We start from the raw sequence: 23,314 nt of genomic DNA, 5'->3' as shown, positions 1-23,314 counted from the left end.
GGTGGCTGGGAAGGGCGGGAGTAGGGGAAGGCGACTTCTTTCAGCCGAGTAACATCTAAGCCACCTTCTTGCTCTGGGCTGTCTCTACCTATTCTAAGGGGAAGAGAGGACTGGGGGGATAGTACAGGAAACAGACACACTTGTGGTTTCTTTTAATTTACAAGCATCACCATGGCAAATTTCACACCTGAAGAGCTGTTGCAGCATTCTGGTTTCCCCTCATGCCAGCAGGTACGGTAGTGCTGTGCACCTTGTGCTGCAGCCAGCCTTGGTACCCCACAAGTGAGAAGATCCACCAGCTCCTCGCACCAACCTGAGCACTATGGTGCTTGAGATGAACAGTCAGCTGCACTGATGCTCACTGGGTGTAACACCAGCAACACATCTGCAGCATGGCAGCTGCAAAACTCCAAGGTGGAGATCTGTGGACCCTGCTGCAAGCATGTGGCCAAACACAGAAGGAAAAGATATTTATGGGCAGAGGGAAGAGGGATCTGAAAGGTACGTACCCCACAGCCTGTTTGATCCATGCCCTTCCCAACAGCTACCCGTGTTCCTTCTGAGTAGGACTTACCTCCATCTATCCTGCTGGCTGCTCCCGAGGAGGAAGTCTCATTACAGACACAATCCCAACAGACAGGCCAATACACTTTACATAGCTTCTGGAAACAGAGTTTTATTAGGCATAACCTGCTGATACACCTCTTCTGCCCAGACCACCCTGTGTACAGTTTACATTATAGAATCACAGAGTTACAGAATGGTTGAGGTTGACAGGGACCTCTGGGTCCATCTGGAACAACTCCTGCTCAAGCAGAGCCACCCAGGGCAGGTTGCCCAGGACCATCTTCATTGGACTGTCCAAGAAGGGAAACTACAACCTCTCCGGGCAGCCTGTGCCACTGCTCAGTCACCTGTCCAGTACAAACAGAGCCTCCTGTGTTCCAGTTTGTGCTCACTGCCTCTTGTCCTGGCACTGGGCACCACTGAAAAGACCTGGCTCCATCTTCTTTGTGCCCTCCCTTCAGCTATTGACAGACATTGATAAGATCTGTCCGAGCCTCCTCTTCTCCAGGCTGAACAGCCCCAGCAGCCCCAGTTCCCCTTCACCAATAAGGGACCTCTTTTCCAAACCAATATTAGGGATTTCTACATCCCATGTCAGATAGCATTTCTTCTCCTTTTACACTGCCTTATTGTTCGTGCATTATTGGTGTTAGCTATAAAAATGTTTTCTAGGAAAATATTCTTGACAGCTGTCCTTATTCTGCAGAGCCTGACATGCTAGTGAAAACAGTGTGACATGTCGCAGTACCAGGCAGTCCTCTGAACAGCAGAGCCAGCGAAGCAGACTCCCAGGTGTCTAAGCTGAGGCTGAGCTCCCACCTTCACTGTCTGTTTTCCAGCAGGGCTGAGCAGGCAGAGCAGCTTTTCCATCAACAACGATGTGATAGGCTTGTGCTACATGGTCAGGGTTCAGTCAGTCAGGGGAACAATGCTACCCCAACTCACTGCCATGGCTGCAGTGCAGACTTTCCCAAAAGCCAAGTCGTAGGAAGGCAGGATGAAGAGGGGAAGTGTCCAAGCAGAAACCCCAGGGCATACATACATTACATGCAGTGCGTACACAGGTAAAAGGGAGCAAAATGCTTTAAAAAGTGAATGGGGCTGAACCTGAATGCATTTGATATCCAAGTGATATCCATAGAGATCTGGATCAGAGCAGTCTCCTAGGAGACAGGGTGGAAACTCCCATCACCAGGAACAGATAACTAAGGTGGAAACAATGGTAGAAGTGTCCCAGCAACAACAGACTTTGGATGCTTGGAGTCAGAGCAGAAGCACTGCAGGAGAACTGAGTACTGGTTCTGAGTACTTTCAGTACTCAGTACCAGAACTGAGGACTTTCCACAAGAAAGGCAGCTACTTTGCCAATGCTTCCCAGCACCTCCATGCACACTTCTGCTGGGAGGGAGCATTTCCCACAGACCAGACAACACAAGGGAGCCTCGAGCCAGGAGCGAGCTGGTTGCCTTATCCCCATAAAAGGTAACCCACTCACAGGGCGTGCTGGACTTTTCCCTTCCTGCCACAGGTACTTCCTCCAGGGATGGAGATCAGTGCCTACATATCCAGGAGGTCTCTCAAGCAGCAATGTGGCCTTTACAGTTTTTAGAAAGTCCAGCCCATTCTGTTCCATATCTGCAGCTCCTACAGTGGTGCTGCACACTCTGTGCCAGCAGGGACCCAAAAGACCACACTTATAACCCTCTAGTATTTTAATCCTCTAGTATTTCTGAGTGCTGCAAATCTGCTAGGCACTGAAGCACAAGAGGAATCTTCTGTGCTAAGTCTCCAGTTTGGTTTCTCCAGCTTTCATAGTGTGGTAAATGGAAATAATCAATCAGTTCATCCAATGTGAACCCAGTATTGGGCCAGTCAAGATTTACCTTGAGTAATATAAGCAAACAGGTATTGACTGAGATGCTCACTTGCATTTAAAGCCAGTAAAATATTTTTTAAAAATATTAGAAAATCTAAAATGTTGAAATGTTTTCTGTTCAGTTTGCTAACAATTGTGCTAACAATATATTAATTTTGCTCTTTAAAAAATATATATATATTTGTAAGTGATTCATTTCAAAATAAGGAAACGGTTCAATCAACTCAGCTAAAGTTAAGAGTATGTTTTATAAAGGCAACTTCCAAATATAGAAGTATCATTTCTGAAAATACCTTATTTACAAAGAAAGAAGTAAAACTAAGATATATTTTGCATTTTAGTAAAAAACAAAGAAATATTTAGTCCTCCAAGATAACTGTTGCAAAGACAAATGAAACTAACTATCTTCTGGACCACACTGTCTCTAAACAAAGAGAAAAAGAGTTCATTGCCTCTGAAGATAAATTATGACAAAGCGAGAATAAAATGGACTAGATTCTGCTCTCAGACCTCTCTCTTTTTATCACGATTCCTTTTTCTTGCTCCAGACAGCTGGAGGGTCTGAAACTGTTTCCATCAACTGTTTCAGCACAATTAAAACTTTAGCTTCATTAGTGATGATGAAGGTGATGACAAAGCAAAGGGAATTAAAATGAAATTTTAATGGTCAATTTAAAAGGGAATTACACCAAGAAGCTGTAGTCATGTTGTGGAAACACTATTGCATTACATGGTGTGGGCACCACCTCCGCTGTCTTAGCATCTTCTTGCCTCTGACCCCTTCACACCTCAAATTTTAGTTCAGTTTCTGAGCAGAGCAGCCAGGTGAAGCTGAGACATACTCACCCAGCAACTGTGGGGTCTAGTAGGTCCCATACAGGAACATTGACATAATGACCAACTGCAGTTGTGCTGCCCAGCTCTATAAACTCCTTTATCATTTATGCAAAACAGATAAAATTATTGCCTTCTTTGAAACATAAGCCATTTCCCTCCCACCCCCTCCTTCCAAACCCTTCATGTCGTTGGAAGGTCTCACATCGGCCCCCAAGGAGGCTCTTCCTCTTCTTCCTCAGCGGGAGTCCAGGCCACTCTCCTCTGAGCCACGGAGGGCTTTGGTCTTAATCCGGAGTTTGTGAGGCAGGGCAGAATAGCTTCGGCCCTTAGGATGATCTTCTGAAGGGCAGGGCAAGCTATATGGGGGTAGGGAAGTTTTGGGCACTTGCTGCTCATCATCTTCATCTGAGACAGCTGTGGTGCTCTCCTTGTTCACCTCTGCTGGACTGGGAGAAGGGGACAAGAAGCAGGCACTGCCTGAGAAAGGCAAATGGAAAGAATATTTGTTGGGGCAGCTGTAATCAAGGAAAGGAGAGCAAATTGTGGATCTGAAGGCTGAATCAAGTCTCTTTGGCTGTTGAAGGTCAGGTGTGTTCATAGGAACTGGCTTTGCATCACAGCCAAGGATGTTGCTGGATGGGTCAAAGGGTTTGCATGAAAAATCAGCTGGCTCCAGCACCTTTGGCACAAAGCTCTTCGTTGTGAAGAGGCAGGAATCTCCAGCAAAGGGCTCCACCTCAGGGAATGGGGAGGCTATTTTGTGCCCTCTGAAATAAATTCCAAGGAAGTCCTGGAGGGAACGGCCCTGGTAGGTGCTGGTGTCTGGGCTGATGAGCCCAAAGCGCAGCTTCAGGGACAGCAGCTCTGTCCTGAGAATGGCATTCTCCTCACTGAGAGCAGCCAGCTGGCTCTCCATGGCAAAGTCATTGAGACGCCTCTTCTCCCGTGAGCGCTTGGCCGCCTCATTGTTCTTGCGCCTCTTCTCCCAGTACATGTTGTCCTTCTTCTCATCTGGCATGAACTCCCGCTTGCGCCGGGAGGGCCCTCTCACCTTGCTGTGGAGGAGCTTTTCCTTGCTGTGCTGAAGCGCAAGGTCACTGATGGTGCTCAGTGGTGTCATGTAGTTGTCCATGGTTGCCAATACCACTCCGGTTCTGCCAGAATTAAAACATAAAACTATTACCACTAAATATGCTATTAATTAATAGCAGTGAATAAATTAACATAGTCATGCAACTTTTTTTCTGTGTTAGTCACACCAGGAACACCTCAGCAGTGTCTGCAAAGTCCACCATGGTGTACCCAAAAAACGCGTACAACTGAGGGAGTTAAAGAGGATACTTTTTGCTGACTCCGTGAACAATCACAAACGCTGTGCCTGACTTCAATCAGAATATCAAAAATTGTTCGCACATAATCTCCCACTGATCTCCCACTGCCTTTGCATAGGAAGTCAGCCTCCTTGCCCCTGTTTTATAGATAAGGAAGGTTCAGGAAAGAGAACTGATTTGCCTTAGTCATGTGCCTTAGTAGCAAGGCAGTAGGATGAAACAGGACTGCAGATCAAGTGCAGCTACTCAGTCCCAAATTTTCCTCAAAACCCCTAGTCTTACTCTGGAAAGCTGGATTTGAGGATGTTTGTTATTTTGATAGGTCTGTAAGCAACTGGGGATGAACACAGAAAGTGTGGTCTAGAAGCTACTTGTACTGTTGGCACAGCTGTCCACAAAAGTCTTCATCTGAAGACAGTGACCATGGTACATTGTTGACTACAGGAAGAAGCTAGCAGAGAAGACCAGTGGTGCAGTCTATGTTGGAAAATTAAATTAATAAGAGATCACAGGACAACTGCAGAGAGTTGTCACACTGCACATCCCCATCTAAACTGTAAGCTTGCTGTAACACAGGAAAATTCTTCCAGGAAAATCAACTCAGCCCTCTTGCCCTGGGAGGGATTGTGTTGATCAAGTGTCAATGTCTAGAAGTAAGGACTTGCATGCAGTTCCATCAAACACCCTCTGTACCTCACAGACACCTAGACAGGGAGCTTAGCATGAGATGCTTGTCACCCTGAAGGTTTCACATACTATCAGCTGAACTACCTGGGCTATTGTCTACTGCCTGTAAAAGAACCCAGTGACTAGGTCTGGTTTAGAGCTCCAAGTACCTTAGGTCAGGTGAGAAGAATCACATTTGTGAGCATAACAGAAGTTTTGGGAAGCTGCTTTGTGGTATCAAGAGGAGACAGTTTTTTATGACAGCTCTACAGGATGGATAGGGAAGGAGCAGAGGAAGATCCAGCTCAGAAATGCTCCACTGAAATACTTCTCAGAACTTAGGTCCCTTCTAATAAAAAGCTGGGCCACAGGAAGCAGCCACTTTGATTGTTGATTAATGCACCAAAACTTAGGTATTTGCCATATTTCCATCCCTAAGGCCCCTCATTTTAGCTTTGTGACTACATCATGTTGGGACCCACAAAGAGCAATGGACAAAAAAATGGCTGAGATGCCCTCCACACTGTCTGGTGGGTTGCAGTACACTTCACTAGTACTGCAATACTCTCATGGTTTGCCACATAGCTAGAACAATAATAGTAGCTGTTTATATAATTGCAAAGTGCTTTTCTGAGTCATGGGCAGAACATCACCAAGGTTCCTGGCAGAGTTGGTCAGAGTGCTGGGGAGAGGAGGGCTGGCTGACATTTTCAGCTGAAAAATTTCTCCCCCCCCCCCAAGAAAAAAATACTTCCATCTGAAAATGGACAGAACTCCAAGGAAACAAAATCAGCTTAACACACATTATTTAGTTTTTAGCCAGTAACATTCAGTTTGAGCATTTTTGTCTTTCAAACAGCTATTTAGGAATCAGATTAAATGGCCATATTCAGAGGAATGGCTGAAGTGAGAAGGCAAACTCTTTTAGAAAGCCTGGGCCATATATGTTAGCATCATCAGATGCTGTAAGCTTGTGAAAATCTGTCATGCGATAGACCTTTCTGAAAATCAACACTTCTAATAATCAGCATGACTATTAACCAACATTCTTACTAAATCAATGAGTGACATGATTTGCTCTTTTCTTGGTGATAACCAGCTACAAGCAAATAGAAAGATATGATTCACAATCTTTGAGGGCACGTCACTTTGGGCAGGGATGGTGTGTTGCTCAGAACACAGAAGGGAACTTATTCAGTGAAGGACTTACAGAGTCAGAAACGATAAAGAGCCACGATTGGGAACTTCTTTTGTTCTTTACAAGCATTCACATCAACACTAGCCAGAAGAGTTCATGTATCGGTGGAAAACATAAACAATTCCTAAACACTGTCCAGTTGAAATATGTTTGGAGTCTTTTGAAAATTTCCAATGTTCTTAACTTTCCAAGTATCATGCAAAAGACCACACTTGAATGTCTAGTTTTCCAAGAGTGACTATTGATTTCTTAAAAATCCAACATCAGAAATCATAAACAGAACAAAAGATTGGAAGCAAAATACTCTTTTTGCTCATTTGCATAGCACCACCATCTTTGTTTTCTTGCACAGTACTCACTGAAAACCATACTCCTTTTTAAGGTATCTCAAGATAGCACTCAACAGTGAGGCATTAAAGATCACTAGAGGATTTCAAAAATCAAGCAATGTGTAAGTGTAGATGAAGGAGTTCCATCATGTACACAAAGAGTTAAATATATATCATACAGCAGAAATGTGAACAATGAGCCTAAAAATGCTAATCTTCTGCAGAAACTATTTGATTAAGTATTTTGTTGCTTGCAGGCAAAATATCTGCTCTTTATTTTCACAGATTTAAAGACCTTCAGTATTGTCAGGTTGTCATCTACTATGATCTCTGCACAATGCAGACCTGTAAAATAGACAAATCCACATCTAACTGCTGTCCTAGTTTGTTCAGCGTGACCAGAACTCTGTTCTGGTTTAAATCAGGACAAGTTCCAGGAAAGTACTCTCTTTCTGAATCAGTGTGATTTGGTAATTAAATACATTTGGAATGCATTTGTTTTAATTTAGCTGTAACTCTGACATCTCAAACACAATGCAAAGGTTCTGAGAGCAGCTAAAGACCAAAACAAAGAATCTCCTTTAGCATGAATATGTTTGGGGTAATTTCTCTGGTTTTTGATCAAAATTACTCCTGATGTCAAAGCATCAAAGGGAGAATTTCAATGAGTGTACCTGTGGTTTCTGACAGCGTCAAGAGGCAGAAATATGCTATTGTTTCGGGGCTTAATCACTTACCAGGAATTTTTCAGGTTGGTATTTGACGTGACTTCTTTGTTGAATGAGTCAAAGATGAACAGGTGGCTTTTTCACTGTTTAAACTTATCACCCACATTGGGCAAAGTAGCTTGTTTTTTCCCTGTCCATCTCTTGCTCCTGGTGCCTGTCCTTATGAGATCCTATAAGAAGTTTCAAGATTGCTGTAACCAACACTCATTGTTCAACATAGCTGGGAAGCACAGGAAATAAGAGGGACCCAAAAGAGGTATTTATGAGACAGAACAAAAAAGCAACAAAAAATTTAGCTATTTCTTCCATCAAATTCATCTCAGCACAGAGATGTTCAACGCTTTGCACATTTGTTTAATCCCTCACACTTTGATCCATGCTACCAAGGTGGGAGTTTCCTGATGACTTAATACTGCCCAGGTGGAAGCAGATGGGAGTGAAGCAGCGAGAAGTGAGGGCTGAGTCCAGGAGAAGAAGCAGGAGTCAGACCAGAGGCACAGCTGTACCTACCTGGAGGCGGGGAGGGTTTGGGGACTGTTTGAGTGAGAAGTGGGAGGTAGGGGAAGTTCTTATCGGAGGCAGGATCTGGCCTTTTAAGGGCAAGGAATGAAGGCCTAGCTGGGCCAACATGTGAAAGCATTGAGTCTGAGGCCACAAAGCCTGAAGTCTACCTGTTATTTATGTCTGCAGCCCACAGTGTCACACATATACCCACACAATTTTTGTCTTGAGAGTCTTCATGAGTGCAGACTCCATCAACCAAGCACACAAGGTGTCACACAGTTTGTAGCCACAAGAAGTGGAAACATTAATATTAGTAATGACGGTCATGTACATTATGCAACAAGTTTCATAAGGTGCATTGGTATCTATTATTTCTGTGGCAATCACTTAATGACATTCTGATATGCTTAATTCTCGGAAGGACAACAGACATGCTACATATTATCTGCATCTTAAGTGGAAGAGAAAGCACGGAAAAATGGAAAACAGTGATGTTATTCCTTAATTTTTCACTTCTAACTTGCACTAAAGCTGCTAGTTCTTTTCACACAGAGCATGTTTCTGAACAATGCTCTGGACAGAGCAACAACTTTTCTAGTCTCCTACTTCTCTGAGCAGACAGAAAGCAAGCTACATTTTTATGTTAAGACTTTTAAATACATGCATTAAAAACTATCCTTACCACCTCTACAATGCATCTGATTAATTTCGGTGCTGTCCAGGGATAGAAAAGTTGATGAACTCAGCAAGGATTTGCCTCCAGGACTAAATATCTCAATTATCACTTGAGTCTGCATGGGACAGAAAAGCTGCAGGGGACACTCACAGCTGCACGGGACGCTCACAGCTGCACAGGGCTGAATATGTAATGTCTTAGTGTATTGCCAGTGCTAAGCCATTTACATGTCCGTGAAAACATCAGCATGTTACACTACAGTTTTCGTGCATACACTCGACATGGTTGAAAGACCCTCACTTCTGGTAAAATGGCTTTTAGTCTGCTAACAGAAGGCCATGGTAGGGCTCAGGCTCCAGAGGTCTGGTTCAGACGCAACTCTTCTTCTTTCTCTTATCTCCAACCTGAGCAGCAGCTCAGAGCAGACTCTGATGAACTGTTCTTTCTAGAAGGCTGTACAAAGTCCTCCACCAAAAATACGTATCTAACAGGAACTGTTTCACTGCAGATATACAAGATGATACACACTTTTCTTTAAACAAAACACACTGCCTCAGTAAAAGACTGGTGAATCTCACTTTTTTGTGATCATAAATTAAGCCGTCAACTCTCAAATTATTTCATTCTTTTTTTCCAAGGATGCAATAAAATTTGAATAGTTCCAGCAAAAGGCAACCAGAACAGGCTTAGATTTAAAATAGTTTCTGTATACATCAATGCTAACTCATTATTTCTTAAGAATAAAGATCATGTGCTGGAGTTAGCGGGCAGTGGATATAAACAAAAGAAAAGGAAGCATGTTTTCATGCAATGTAAAATTTAAATGTGAAGTTCGTTGCCTTGGGATAGTGTGTCAATCAAAAATAAAAGTGGAATCAAAAAGATCGCACCAGGCAGATCTTTGAACTGACACAATCTAATTGTTCTTATACCCTGAAATACTGGGTGAATTTGGGTATTATATAAATTTCCAATGAGTGTTATAGCAGTTGTAGAATAGAATTGTAGCTGTGGGTCACTCATCTTCTCTTTGAATTAGAACAGAGAATGAGCCAAATCTCATACTAAATTCATTCATTTTAATAAAGTGAATATTTATATTCTATTCTTTTCAATTTACTAATTTTTGATGTACAAATCTAGATGTTACCGTTTCTCATATGTCTTCCCTTTCTGTAAGTTGCAGTCTTTTTCTTAAATCATCCACTTTTTTCCCCCTACTTAAATCACAAATTCTACATAAATATCTACAATCATCAATTATGTTTTTGATCTTGGTCTCATTTAAAAACAGAGCTGAGAGGACTATTTTTAAACAAGAATACAGGAATTAAAGCCCAAGTATAAATCTATATATATTTACTTTACAAAGGAAAAATCTGTGTAATTTAGAAGTGCACTTAGTTACTTAGTATAACTCCTCTCTGTTAGAGATTTCTTTTCTTTACTCTGAAGTGAAAGTGTAGTATTAAAAAAAAAAAAAAGGTAATTCAAAACAATTCATTTGTCGTGGTAGTGGTGAAGTCTTTCCCAAGACATGCACCGATCTCAGCATATACTCTTTACTTGATTTTAACTATAACTTATAAAACAAAACCAAAAACAAAAAAAAAAAAAAAAAAGAAGAAGAAAGCTCCCGCTGTTTTGTTGTTGTTGATTTTTAAATAAACACATAATTCTGCTATGCAATTAACTACTCCAGTGAAAATTTTCAGATCAAAGTTTTATTTCCAACTTTTTTACTGCACATGATTCGGCACCCATGTACATAAGAGGCAATCCACAGAAACATCACTGGAGTTTACTCTAACTTTACCATAGTTAAACTGGGAACAGAATTTAGGATTGAAGGAATTTAAATCAACACAAAGTTTGAGTCATGCTGCCCTTGTTTTATGATGATATAAATGAGCTTGACAGTTACCCGTTTTTTTCACTCTTAAATTATGTCAGCTTAAACTAAATCAGAACTCGTTTGTTAATCTCAAAATGGTCTACTGCTTAAAGTGTCTAACCCACAGGAATTATTCAGAACGTACACTGATAAAATGAGATAATAAACAGGCCCTGGTAATCATGGCACGATTTACAATAGAACCTCCTGAAAACTTCTAGCAGGAACACCATGCGGTACAAACACTGCACTGTAAGCACCTTAGTAAACAAGTTTCGGTCCCCTCTGCTGCTTGTGCTGTGGTTTGGTAGTATCTCACAATGCTCTCTAAATTTACTAGCCTATTCAAGATAAAAGGATATCATTCTAATTACTCATATTCCTGATTATTTCACATTCACACTAAAGCAGCGGTTAGCAGGTGCTATTGAGGAATAGATATTACTCATTGTTTGCATTTCAATGGGAGATGACTTGGTCTGTTGACTGAAGTGGACAGAGAGGGAGAAAACAGAGCAGAGGCTACCGCCCTGCATTCCTGAGCTTCAGGATGACTGCTTCTGTGGTTGATACTGGCAGAATCATTCTTGTTTGTGAAGCTTTACACTCAAATTTAAAGCAAAACTGTCAAAGGAACAAATAGAATATGCCAAAGCCATATATCTGCTGCATATCTGTTTTGAAAACACAGAAGTGATTATTGGCTAACACTGCCAAATGTTGCTGCAAGTCTGTCAGTTGTGATATCTTTACAGAGCCTCAAAACTGAGCATTTGAACACCCGTAAGGGCTGGGTGTTCTAAAGCCTGGTTTCCACAGAAGCTTTGTACTCAATAGGGTGCTTGTTTGAAAATCAGATTCCAGGACCCTGTAAGGATTCTCTGGAATTGATCACTTTTAAAACCTGTTCACAGTCTCTGAGTCTGTAGAAGAAAACTTGATTTTCAGGGGTCTGAAAGATGTATTTTACTTTCTGGTGTACTAAAATTCTAGGCTCAGAGAGATTAAAACATTGCCTTTGGGTCTTAATCACAATACGGTGTGTTAGGGTTGATTTGTAGTTTTGTCTTTTGGTCTTGTGGTATGAGACTTCAAGCGATGTGAACCTACACAAATTTATCAAACTACCTGGAGCCAAAGTGCAGGTTCTTACAGCTTGTCTGCTGTATAAACCTTCCTCGATTCCGTTACTTATGGTAAAACCCCATACCAATCTGGAGGCTGCCCTGCCCATGGTAACTAGCCTCAAAGCTAGCTCAGGTATTGATCTATGTTGAACAAACTGACCTCTAAATTTTACTGTGGGCCTACAACGGATATTAAGACTGGAAATGCTCTGAAAAACTCTTAAAACCATGAAGTTATTTATGATTCTTTGCAAGCTACAGTTCTACAGTTCTTGGTCTGCAAATGCCTCGGTGTGTGGTGCTGGTGAATAAAGAAATCTCCACAGTTTGTTCCATCCAGCTTGTCCCTGCTTCCAAGACACCAGCACCCATCACACCACAGTGCAGTATTATACTAACTGCACAAACGTTCTAACTTTTTTTTTTTTTTTTTTTTTCCCCCGGGAAACCACTTTAAAAAACTCCTTTTATTTAAAAATGCTTAAGGAAGCCTAAACTTTTTTGTTTGTTTGTTTGGGTGGAGAGCATCGATTTTTCAGCAGACTGTGCTTGGCTGGGATAATTTAGTTGAATTCTGAAAGATGGGATTCTGAAACTCATGTGTTTCAGCAGAAGGTACAAAATCAGTCAGTATGTTCAGAACATTTTTGCTGATATTTTTAAACAACAACTGAAACATTCTTGAGAAAGCAGGCTACAGCTGAAAGACAGGCTAGATCTGAGTATTTTCTAGACATGTTTTAGTTGTCTTATTCCTTCAGTTTCAGCACCTAATAGGCAGACCCTGCTCCAGGAACATATAAAGCATGAATAACTGAATTGTACCTTTTTCACTTGCCAGTTGTGCACCACACAGTGCATGGTAGCACAGAGATATCTGAGCTATTTCATTTGGATGCAGTGATGCTGAGACAGACCAGAGTTCCCTCAAGTTAACTCATGTCAACAAGATCACTTACACTACCAGGGCACAGCCACATTTACTACTGCAGCTTGTGTACCAGTAGCAAGCAGAAGCACAGTCAGAGAGCACTAATTTGCATGACCAGACCTCATACTGTATCAAATCTGTGTTACATCACTTATAGTAAAGCAATAAATAAGACATAAGAAGATTATGCCATGCAGGGGTGTGTATGGTGGGTATGAACCTCTTAATTCTTGTGCGTGCAGGTTTTATGTGGCCTTCTATGCTACCAGGAAGGTGGGGCTGCATTTACCTTGGTGTAACTCTGGAGCAGGTCTTCCGCTTGCACTGCTGTTGGGAGCCAGCACTGGAGGTGGATGTCCACAAGCGATGTGCAGCTTGCGGGACGCGCAGCCCTGCACTGCTCTCCGCCTCGCTCTGCCCTACCCAGGGATGGAAAATTCCATCTGGTTCATACTGAATCTGACAAAAACTGCTGTCACACCAGCTTCTTTAAAATGAAGATCAATTCATGAAGATAAGCTCATAATTATCTGAAAGTTACCCCAGATGTTATAGCAATGCCTCATCAAGAGGAAGAAATGAGAGGCAGACCAAACCAGCAGGTAAGTCCCTTCCTCCCCATAGCACAAGAATGTCGTTGCAGGCTACAAAATCAATGAGTCCTGAGAGTGTGTTTAAAATTAAGCGTAGGCAAAGAGCTTTTTATGTGACGAGGCCAGAAATGCTGGCTTAAGCAAAGCTGCCACTGACTTTTGCAAGTCTGTGGCTTTCGGTCTTGGAAATGAGAAGTCAAGAAACATCAGAAAATAATTCAACACCTTTCTGATCTTTCCTAGACGTAATCAGCCATGGTTAGTAAGTCTTCAGAACATATGAAATCCCCATTTAAAAAACTGTGAGCCATCACTTGAAAATGACAAAATCCCCCACTCCATGGAAGCTGCGAGATACCACTGTCACAGAATTATCAACAATATTTTAGGAGGAAAAACAAAACAAACCCTACTAAAAACAAGGACCCCCCCTCATTTTCAAAATCCATTCCCTAGGAAACACCAGCCATAAGAAAAGAAAGCCTTCTCCTGCAGCTGATACTCCTGACTCCTTTCTTCACCTTTTCATGCCAGAGACACATGTACGCAGCAGAGTGCCACAGTTTTGCTAACCCAGCAGTGCTGTCATCTACATTCCAGTCCTAAGAAACAATTTTGTATTAAGTGAACAAACCTCAACTGAGCTCTCCCACTTGCTCTCTAAGTCTTTTCCTTCTCCCAGTACCTCCGGGATGCAGGACCGATCACAGTATCCCTTTTAAAAAACTTCTTTAAGATCCCAAATAAAACTAATTTAATTGCTTACCCTTCTGTTTCAGATTGATAAATTGATATTCATAAAATGGGAAGCATTTTCGCTAAGGTGTGTTGAGCCGATCAGGAGTGGAGCATAGTGAGGGCCACAGATTTCTGTGCATGGTGCCTTCTTATTGTTTTCTGGCAGGAAGACCCCCATCCCCGTGTTCTTTTGCAGTAGTCCTGTCAAAGGATCTGATGCTGTCTAAAAGCTCTCCTTTTTCTATTTAAAGGAAATGAGCCATCGCTACTGGGTTGTCTTGAAGGCTGCTGGGCCTCCTCCACTCTCTGAAGTGTGTGCAAAGGGCACCCACTGCAGAACGTGATCACGTCTCTCATTCATTAACTGTTAATATCAAGATTTTTCATCAGAGGTTTCCCTTTCACTCTGCTATCACAGGAAATAAATGAAACTTTTGAAGATTTTGCAAGGCAGAGTCATGTATCGGCCACCTTCTGCCTCAGTTTCTATAAGATACAGAACTGGTGGCAAACCCACTTCTACTAAAGATGAAACTCCTCATTTCAGTCCCAACTCATTGAGTTTTTCTGTGCCCAAAGCAACAGGGTGTTTATCTGTGCTTTATCAGATTCAAAATGCATACTTCTGGGTAACTGAAGTGAAATGGTTATGTAAATTCACCTGGTGCAGTCCTAGAAATAATATTACTAGCTCAAAACTGATTGCTGCAGATTCTTTTTAAAATCACATGAAAAGATGATAATGCTTTAAGCTACTATTGCATGAAGCTACTGTAGAGAGACAAATCTGGAGTGCCTCTGTACTACTCCAGATTTCATCCAGAGCAACAGAAAACCGCAGCCAGGCTATTATGTTTTGTACAGAAAATGGAAATACAAATACAAAATGATCTTTTCCATCCCTTGGGTCATTCCTTGCAACATTATTATACATGGTACACTTTCACTAGACCAAAGCAGTAGGAATTTCTGCTTAAACTTCTTGACCGCACAAGAAAATAAAGATACCCTTCTTTATCAAAACACTAAGCTAAATTTTGCTGTTAATGGCATCTTATCTGACTTTCTGCTGTTAATTGCATCTTATCTGGCTTACTGCAAACATTTGAAAAAGGAGGGAACCGAGGCACAAATTCAGCCAGAATTTGTTGCACAAATTTCAGCTAGACACAACGTACTCACCAGTGTGTTTGCTCTTGCCAGGAGCTCTTTGGTCTGTGAGATGCCCAGGAGCACGGGAACAGTCCTCGCCTCCCCAAGCACTGATGCTCGGACAACACTTCACCCCCAGTTGCCGTGACCGCATTGACATAGTAGCATAGCAAGAGCATGCGTCAAACCGCTACTATACAGCAACCTAGCCAGGAGGTGGAGGACAGCACTGCAGCCACGGGAAACTGAGTGAAATTTCAAGGAGTGTGAAAGGGCAAACAGCAAAAACTGGTGTATGCTCTACAGGCTTGTATTTCAGTGAAAAGGGCAGGGCAGGATGAAGCTGGGTTGTGGGGTCCTTGCTTGCAGGTGGACAGATGCTTTAGTGTCCCCCAGATGAGAAATTATGAAGCTTAATAGGATTTTCATGATATTTGCTGTTTTTCTGGAAAGTCTCTGAGTTTCCTCCTTAGGTAGGAATCTCAGCTTTTGATTACAGAAAAATATGTTTAGTTCTTGTGGATGCAGACAAAGGATTAAAACTGTATCAGTGTTGAATGCAAAACCAAGACAGATGGAAAACGTCCCTCCAACAACATCTAAAACAACCCCATAAACAAAACAAAACAAAACAAAACTAAAGCTCTTCACAATTTGATTTTACCTCTCAGCATCACTTGATTTGAGGGAATGAATTCTTAAATTTCTAAAAACATGCTGCGAAGAAGACACCTTTTTAAGTAAAAGCTAGAATGTTTTCATAAAATAGCTTATGATTTACAGCCTCTTTACTAGAGGGTGGCACTTCTCAGACATCTTAAAGGATGTTGGAATTTAAATAGTGTTTTTATTAAACAAAGTCTTTTAAGTTTGGCAAGAGAAATGTCAAAGTCTAGAGCCGTTAGTCTTTTCTGAAACACTGCCTGGTGCCTGCAAATTATTCCACTGATGTTGGCATAGAAGCCTTACTACAGTTAGTTACTGCAATAACTGTTTCTCATAAGCAGAGATGCTAGATATGCAATAACTAGCATGTAATACACTTATGAACTGTACTTTCCTTCTGCTGACAAATCTTTGAATGTTCCCACAAAATTTAGCCTTTTATAAGCCACAGCACAGGAAATTTAAAAGTTATGGTGGTAAAAATTGACCATATCTAGGTATTTCAGAATTTTTAAGTCTTCTACTCTGTATGATACAGAAATGGCATTTGTTGCAAATAGTAACAGGAGGTTCCAGCCTTCTGTTATGCCTCTCATGTCCTTCTGATAGGTTTCTTAGTCAACAGAGAGTTATTTACTGTCATACTCTCTTTAAACCTTGAACTGTCAAAGCAATGCTGGCTACTAATCTTTCTTTGATATTATTCATTGAAGGGATTTAAAAATAAACTTGTTCAAAATTTTCACACTTTATATGTAGAGTAGTCTTGGAGAGTAGGTATGTTTCAGCTACACATGAACAGACCATCATCATTCACTCAAAGCTTCATTCTCTTCCACACCACTAAAAAGAATGCAGCAAACTCAAATTTCACATTTTATTCTGCTCAAACCTCTGAAATCATAACATACTTGATTTTGCATGTTTCATCAGTAAACACAGCAAGGAGAATGCATGTAATAGTCTCACGAAATCCATAAAGACTTAGGGTGCAAAACTTGCTCACAGATATCATTATTACCTTTCTATAGGAGGCACAAACCTGCTTCCCAGGTCTGACTTCTGTTATATAGGTATCAGCCATACAGAGCAGAAGAAACGGTTTAGCTGGGAATGTAAAAAATATACAAAATTGTTTTCCTTCTCTCTGAAGTTACAGTATTGATCTCATTACACTGTCTGCATGACTCTTGTCCCCCTCTTTATTTATTTTATATACCTGAATTCCCTCTACAGATGTAAACTGCAGCTCACGTTGGAATGACCTACAAGCGAGATGCACGCAGAGTTCTTTCCGTGACCGATCTGAACATCTGCAAAATTGTTTCTATGGGGTTAAAAGAAAGCATTTTGTTTTTATCTGAAATTAAATGCTTCAGGATAGTTAACCATTCTTTCTTAAGGAACTGATTAATTTCTGCATGAAAATGATTGTTTGAAATGAAAATTCATAACATTTGGCTTTGCAAGTCTGAAGTAGTTGTTGTTTAGAAGCATTTTTAATGTTCCTAGAAGCAGCTCCCACTTTTTCAGTCAAAATTATTTGTCAGTGAAACTCATTAAAAAACAGTTTTAGGGTCACTAGTATGTCATTGCTTTTTGAATGTAGTAATTCAAAAAAAAAAAAAAAAATACCCAGTTGTAATCTGTAAGGTCTAAAAATACCCAAGAGCTGATTTCCTTTCCTGTCTTCATAGTTATTAATATACTGTCGAACAATACATATGCACATTATGATGTAGGTAATGTTAGTTTAAATGTTCATAAATGAAGAGTAAACCTTGAGAACTGATTGCTTCTGCTAGTGCAATCTTGCTTCCTAAAATCTGTAATGACAAAAAATACAACTTGCAAAACCAACTAAAACAATCTTACTCCCATTTTCAAAAATAACCTGTGAAATTCAGTAGCCAAATCTACAAAGAAAGTAAATGGGATGTGCGTCTGTAGTAGCAGTTTCAGATATCTACGATCTATATCTACAACATCTACAATGTTCTGAAATTATTGAGTGATGTAGGTACCTAAATCTCACTGAAACTTAATGAGCTCTTTAAATGCAAGGAACTGGAAATATGAATTGTCTTATGATGCAAGAAATCCCAGAGCCAACTGGGAATGGAGATGAACTGCTGTATCAGGTACAGGGACTGTGAGTGCAGGAAGTGGAATAGGTATCCAAAGGCCAGGAGGTAACAGCACGAAGTATGAAAGAAAATTAAAAAAGATTAGAGCTGATACTTTAAATCCTTTTGTAAACCTCATCAAAGTGCTCTGCTAAATGCTCAAATCCAAGGAGATTTTGCACATTTGACTTTTAAGGAAAAAAGCTATCCTTTTGTATTTCAGATTAGCACACGTCACTGGTACTGAAAGTCACTGAATGTGAGAGAAAACTGAGGTCCTCCCACAATCTTAGTTTATATATTTAGTGACAGAACATTTCAGGTAATCTCACACAAAAAAAAAAAAAATCTTCAGAAAGAGTTCTTCAGCATACTGATTTACTATTACCAAGTATCTGTAGCAGTAACAAGACTCTAGCTGGAACTGCATTTTATGTTACTTATATAAATAACCAAGCGATTATGAACAGCAGATTGAGGTTTGGCAGATTTGCAACATCCAGATAGATACACATCTCTGTCATATATGAGTGTCACTTGCTTTTTCAACTAATACACACTGTCTCAATAACTTGCATTTTATATCTACAATCTTGCCCCTTATGTAGAAGGGGAAATTTGGTTAATTCCACAGAATTCAGGATGGCAGTTTCATTTTCTTTTGCAACTCAGCTTTTCTCTCTAGAGGTTTATCTACTGCATATTAACTTACGATGACTATAAAGTATGAAAAGAAACCTATTTTTGCATTAGACAGAAAGCAAAGAAAGGGCTACTGCTATTACAGGGACCTGAAAAGATTTGAACGCACCATGATTTCTGTGTGGTAAGGGATGCTCGAGGAACCTGAGGGACCACCCTTGTGTGATAGGTGTCCCAAATACTCCAAGACAGCAGGACCTCTCTGCCGGAGCACCTCAAAAGACCAATTGACAGCACGTCCCCAGTTGCCCTGTAGTTTAGTGGATGGTAAGCACAGTTAACAAGAAATGCTGGGGATACTTCCACCTGCAGGAGAGGAATTGTTGTGTTTTGGAGTTCACTGGAAGCCAGTAGGAAAAGTGTCTTCGAGGTCCAGCCTTTGGTTTTGTTCTTACTTCTCTGTAATATTCAGCTCTGGCTGCAGATTTCCCCGCCATTTTGAACTGCTTCAAGCACCAAAGACTGCCCTTGAAGTGGAAGTCTGTGAACCTTCTAAGTTCATGACTATGGCATTCTTTCCTCTCTTTAATTAATATAATTAAAATACTTCATGCTTTATCTTCTTCACTGTAAAATTATTTTTTTGCTGCCACAAAATAAGGATGGTGAATCCTGGGTAGAAAAATGGCTGCTAAATACTCCCTTTCTTCACATAAAAATTTCATGACAGGTGTCCGCTTTAAAATTCAAAACCAAAACTACTTCACCACAAGATTCAGAAATAAAACACAGTAACTTTACACCTTTCTTCAGGTATAATAAATATGCATCACCTGACACCTGCCTATATAGAAATTCCCCACCTTTGGAATAGTTTCTTTCTTTCTTTCTTTCTTTCTTTCTTTCTTTCTTTCTTTCTTTCTTTCTTTCTTTCTTTCTTTCTTTCTTTCTTTCTTTCTTTCTCTTTCTTTCTTTCTTTCTTTCTTTCTTTCTTTCTTTCTTTCTTTCTTTCTTTCTTTCTTTCTTTCTTTCTTTCTTTCTTTCTTTCTTTCTTTCTCAAACTTGTTTCAAAAGGAGAAGTCAGAGTAGAGGGGGAAATGACAACCCCTCCCCATCTTTGAAATGAGATGCAAAAGTTTTTCAAAGTAAGAGAGGAAAAGGCTTGTCCCCAGAAGTTTGTGAACTGAAGAAACCACGTTAAAAGTTGAGCAATGACAGAAAGAAACAGAGTCCAACACAGTATTAATGATTTTTCACACAGTTTTCAACATCTGGATCATCTGAATTTTTTATCTATGCTCTCTGTGCTTCTAATACGGCAATGGACATAGTAAAGGGCATATGCATCATTATCTTCCCCATATGGAGTAAGCAAAGGAAAGGCCAATTATGCAGACTGAAATAAAGAATGGGGTTTTCAGAACAGGTTTGCAGATAGGGACTAAAGCATTTTAAAAACCTGGAATAAGTCACAGGAAGGAGAGGATGAGGAGGCGGGAGATGGAAGCAAAAGGTTTGAAACACATACAAACCAGATGTTTGTATCTGGTTGTGTTGTCAATGCAAGCTCACCAGCTTAGGAAATTCAAAACAGAGGCATGGTTAAAATACAAAATTGAGCAAGTACAGCTACTGTGCAGGGTCTTCCATGACAGGAGTTGTTCTTGGCCTTGGTAAATATTCACTCCATAATAACCGCTGGTTTCACCAAGGCCAAATCTACTGCCTTTCTCAGCCTTGTCATCTCTGCAGTAAAGCTTTGTACTTTGGCTGAGTCCTTCTGCTGGGGTGGGAGCTGAGAAAGCTACCTTTCTGCTATGGCTCCTCTGTGTCAACCCCTCTCTTTGGAGCTGCAAATGCAGCACTTAATATTCACCGTATTGTTATCAAGTTCTACCACTGTGCTGACTGCCATAGACATGCCAGGTGATGCTCTAGAAACAAAAATCTTCTCAATACAAGAAATAAATTCTTCCTTACCCTCACAGACAGGCAAGTGCAAGCTCAAGAACAGACAACAAAAATGTGAGTGCAACAACGAGGCAAACATATTAGAACCATACAACAAAATCCACAAACATAACCACTCCATCACTCCCCACCGAAGATGGGAAGAGAAACTAAGGAGGAAGGTATCAGGCACTGCAAGATAGTGAGTGTATGTGTACCCATCTTCGTCCACAAACAGGTGTTGGTGTTCTGGCAGGGAGGAGTGCTGAATGTAGGGAGTTTGGAAAAAGGCAGATTTGGGGACAGATGGAGTGGGAAGTATAGTATGCATAGAGATAATACATAGAAGAGCGAAAGAAAGGAAAGAGAAGACAGAAACGAAAAGAAAAAATAAAAGAGAAAATAAAAGAGAAAATAAAAAAGAGAAAATCGGAAAAAAAAAAAAAAAGAGAGAGAGAAAAAGAAAAAAGAGAAAAAATAAAACAGAAAAACAAAACAAAACAAGAAGCTAGCAATTTCCACTCTGAAAGTCACCTACTTTTCAGAATGGCCAGCAGGGTCTAGGGACCAGCACAGGCATGGTTTCCTGGTGGAGCTCTGCTTCCTTCTTTGCCCCTCGGCACCTAAAGAAGTCCCGGTGCCTGAGCTCCTTCTCACCGCCTGGCCAGGACTCACCTTGTGGGTCAGATGCAGCAGCCAGGGTTGTCTGACATCAGCTCCTGGCCCAAGAGTGCCCAAGCAGAGTAAGAGGATGACGAGCTCTTCTTCCAAAGGCTGGCTCAGCACTCACTTGCATGTGACACCTCTGCCTTGAGAAACATGTCAGTGGGTCAGTGAGGATCTTGTTGTTTTTTGGTTTTGTTTTTTTCTTTTTTTTTTTTTAACTTTTTTGCATAACCAGGTCCCAGGAAAGCTGGAGTCATGCAGTGATTACGTAAGAGGCGGTGGCAAGCAGTGGCAGAGCAGGCGGCATCGCAGGGGTCAGGTGGCTTTGGCGGCACAGCTGCTTTCGAGCTTTCGCAGAGCTTCCCGTTAGCATTTACAACCAAAACGCTCGTCAGCCGTGGTGGTGGCAGCAAGGGGGGTGGCCTCCTTTCTGATCTTGAAATTTAAGAAACTACTGTAGGTGTTGAGTCACACAGAAACTGAAGCGGTGAGCGCCTCACGCGTGCAGGAGGCTGCGTCAGTGAGGGGTAGAGGTGGCAGCCAGGCAGAGACCTGCTGAGGAGATGTGATGGGGAAGTAAGAGGGCAGGCTCATGGTGCACATGTGATGAATGCAGGAAGCAAGATCCCCTGTTGGATAAGAGGCAGGACAAGTTGCTATGGCTTAAATAAATAGGTCCAGAGAGATTTGGGGCTGCCTCAACTCACCTTTAGCCTTCTTCTCTACCAGGTCCCAGCACCTGCTTCCAACTCCTCATGCTTCCTCCCCCTCTGCCACCTCCCAGATATGTTTCTGTGTTGCTGAGGGATGCCAGGAAGGAGCAGTCCCTGCTTCAGACCCTGCCTGCCCACAGGGCAGCGGCAGTGCTCACCTCACCATCTTAGGGGCACCTCAGCTGTCATGGCTCCACAGAAGCCTCAGTGAGTGCCTTCCCTCATCAGAGGTGTGTCCTGAGGCAGCCACAGACTGGTAGCTAGGTCCTCATCAGCCAGGGTATGATGGCCACCAGACAAGTCCACCTGGCTGCCTGGGCCCATATTGTCACTCTCTGTGAGGAGTCGGTGGTGGGATTTGCACTTAAAACCCCGGTGCTGCATCAGGGCTTCTTGCTTGCCTCAGTGGCTGGCTTGAGGATGAGGGGCTTGTGCATGGAGGTGGCTGCACTCACAAGATATGTAAAATGATTTAATAGGCTTATTTTAGAGTATGTTGGAATATTTATGTCTGTCTTCCCTCACATAAGAACAGAGTCACTCTTGGTGGTTTCTTCCTTGTGGAAGGTGGCCCCACTCTCTGTGCAGGCTGGTGCAGGACGGTAGCGTGGCTCAGCCAGCAGGGATGGTTGATTTGGGTTGAAATCTCCAGTTTTGTGGTCTGGCAAAGGAGCCTGGGCACATGAGCCTGTAAAGGGAAATATCTGACTGGAGACTGGGTGCAGAGCATGGGCTGGCCTCAGGGGACAGAATTCCCTGTCAGAGGATGATAATGTTGGAAAGGATATCCGTGTCTCTTGTGCCATGTCTGTGATGTGGCATCCTCCAAGAGCTATCAATAGGTCCTAGACCCTTCCAGCTGTTGGGACAACTTACTGAGTTTTGTTCAGGAACTATGAAATCACTGTGGACAATACAATGAGGATCAGCTATCTGGGGGCAGCAGGCTGTGTGATATTCCTGTGGCTGTGTGTGATGCCAGAGCCTTGTTCTTTCACACAGATGTGGCATTCATTCCTTATCTGCATCCATGGATCTCCTTCACACCATTGCTTTTGGATGTGGTTCATTACTGATGAAGTGTTAGCACATAGTAAAATCACAGAATCACAGAACTGTAGGGGTTGGAAGGGACCTCGAAAGATCATCGGGTCCAACCCCCCTGCCAAAGCAGGTTCCTCAGAGTAGGCTGCCCAGGTAGGCGTCCAGACAGGCCTTGAATATCTCCAGAGAAGGAGACTCCACAACCTCCCTGGGCAGCCTGTTCCAATGCTCCATCACCCTCACTGTGAAGAAAAAAATAAAGTCAAGGTAGATGACATCCAAGGCTCTCCCTCCATCTACCCAGCTGGTGATGCCATCATAGAAGGTAACAAGGTTGGTGGAGCAAGACTTCCCCTTGGT

At 41.8% G+C, this 23,314-nt stretch overlaps 1 protein-coding gene across 4 annotated transcripts; it reads right to left on the bottom strand.

Moving 5' to 3' along the window:
- Positions 1 to 668: 668 nt before the first annotated feature.
- Positions 669 to 21,751, bottom strand: NFILZ (NFIL3 like basic leucine zipper). Of its 4 annotated transcripts, none has more exons than XM_068661753.1 (3): positions 21,070 to 21,751; positions 7,542 to 7,702; positions 669 to 4,434 (listed from the first exon to the last, which is right to left on the bottom strand). In XM_068661753.1, the coding sequence occupies exon 3, from the start codon at positions 4,410 to 4,412 to the stop codon at positions 3,516 to 3,518; it is 897 nt and encodes a 298-aa protein (XP_068517854.1). In that variant the 5' UTR covers positions 4,413 to 4,434; positions 7,542 to 7,702; positions 21,070 to 21,751; the 3' UTR covers positions 669 to 3,515. The 4 variants fall into 4 exon arrangements, with proteins under 4 accessions (XP_068517854.1, XP_068517855.1, XP_068517858.1 ...); XM_068661754.1 differs by having other exon boundaries at positions 21,207 to 21,751; XM_068661757.1 differs by lacking the exon at positions 7,542 to 7,702.
- Positions 21,752 to 23,314: the final 1,563 nt, after the last annotated feature.

This window comes from Anas acuta, chromosome 26 (assembly GCF_963932015.1).
Source record: "Anas acuta chromosome 26, bAnaAcu1.1, whole genome shotgun sequence".
Lineage (NCBI taxonomy): Eukaryota > Metazoa > Chordata > Aves > Anseriformes > Anatidae > Anas > Anas acuta.
This window is presented reverse-complemented; position numbering and strand designations above follow the sequence as displayed.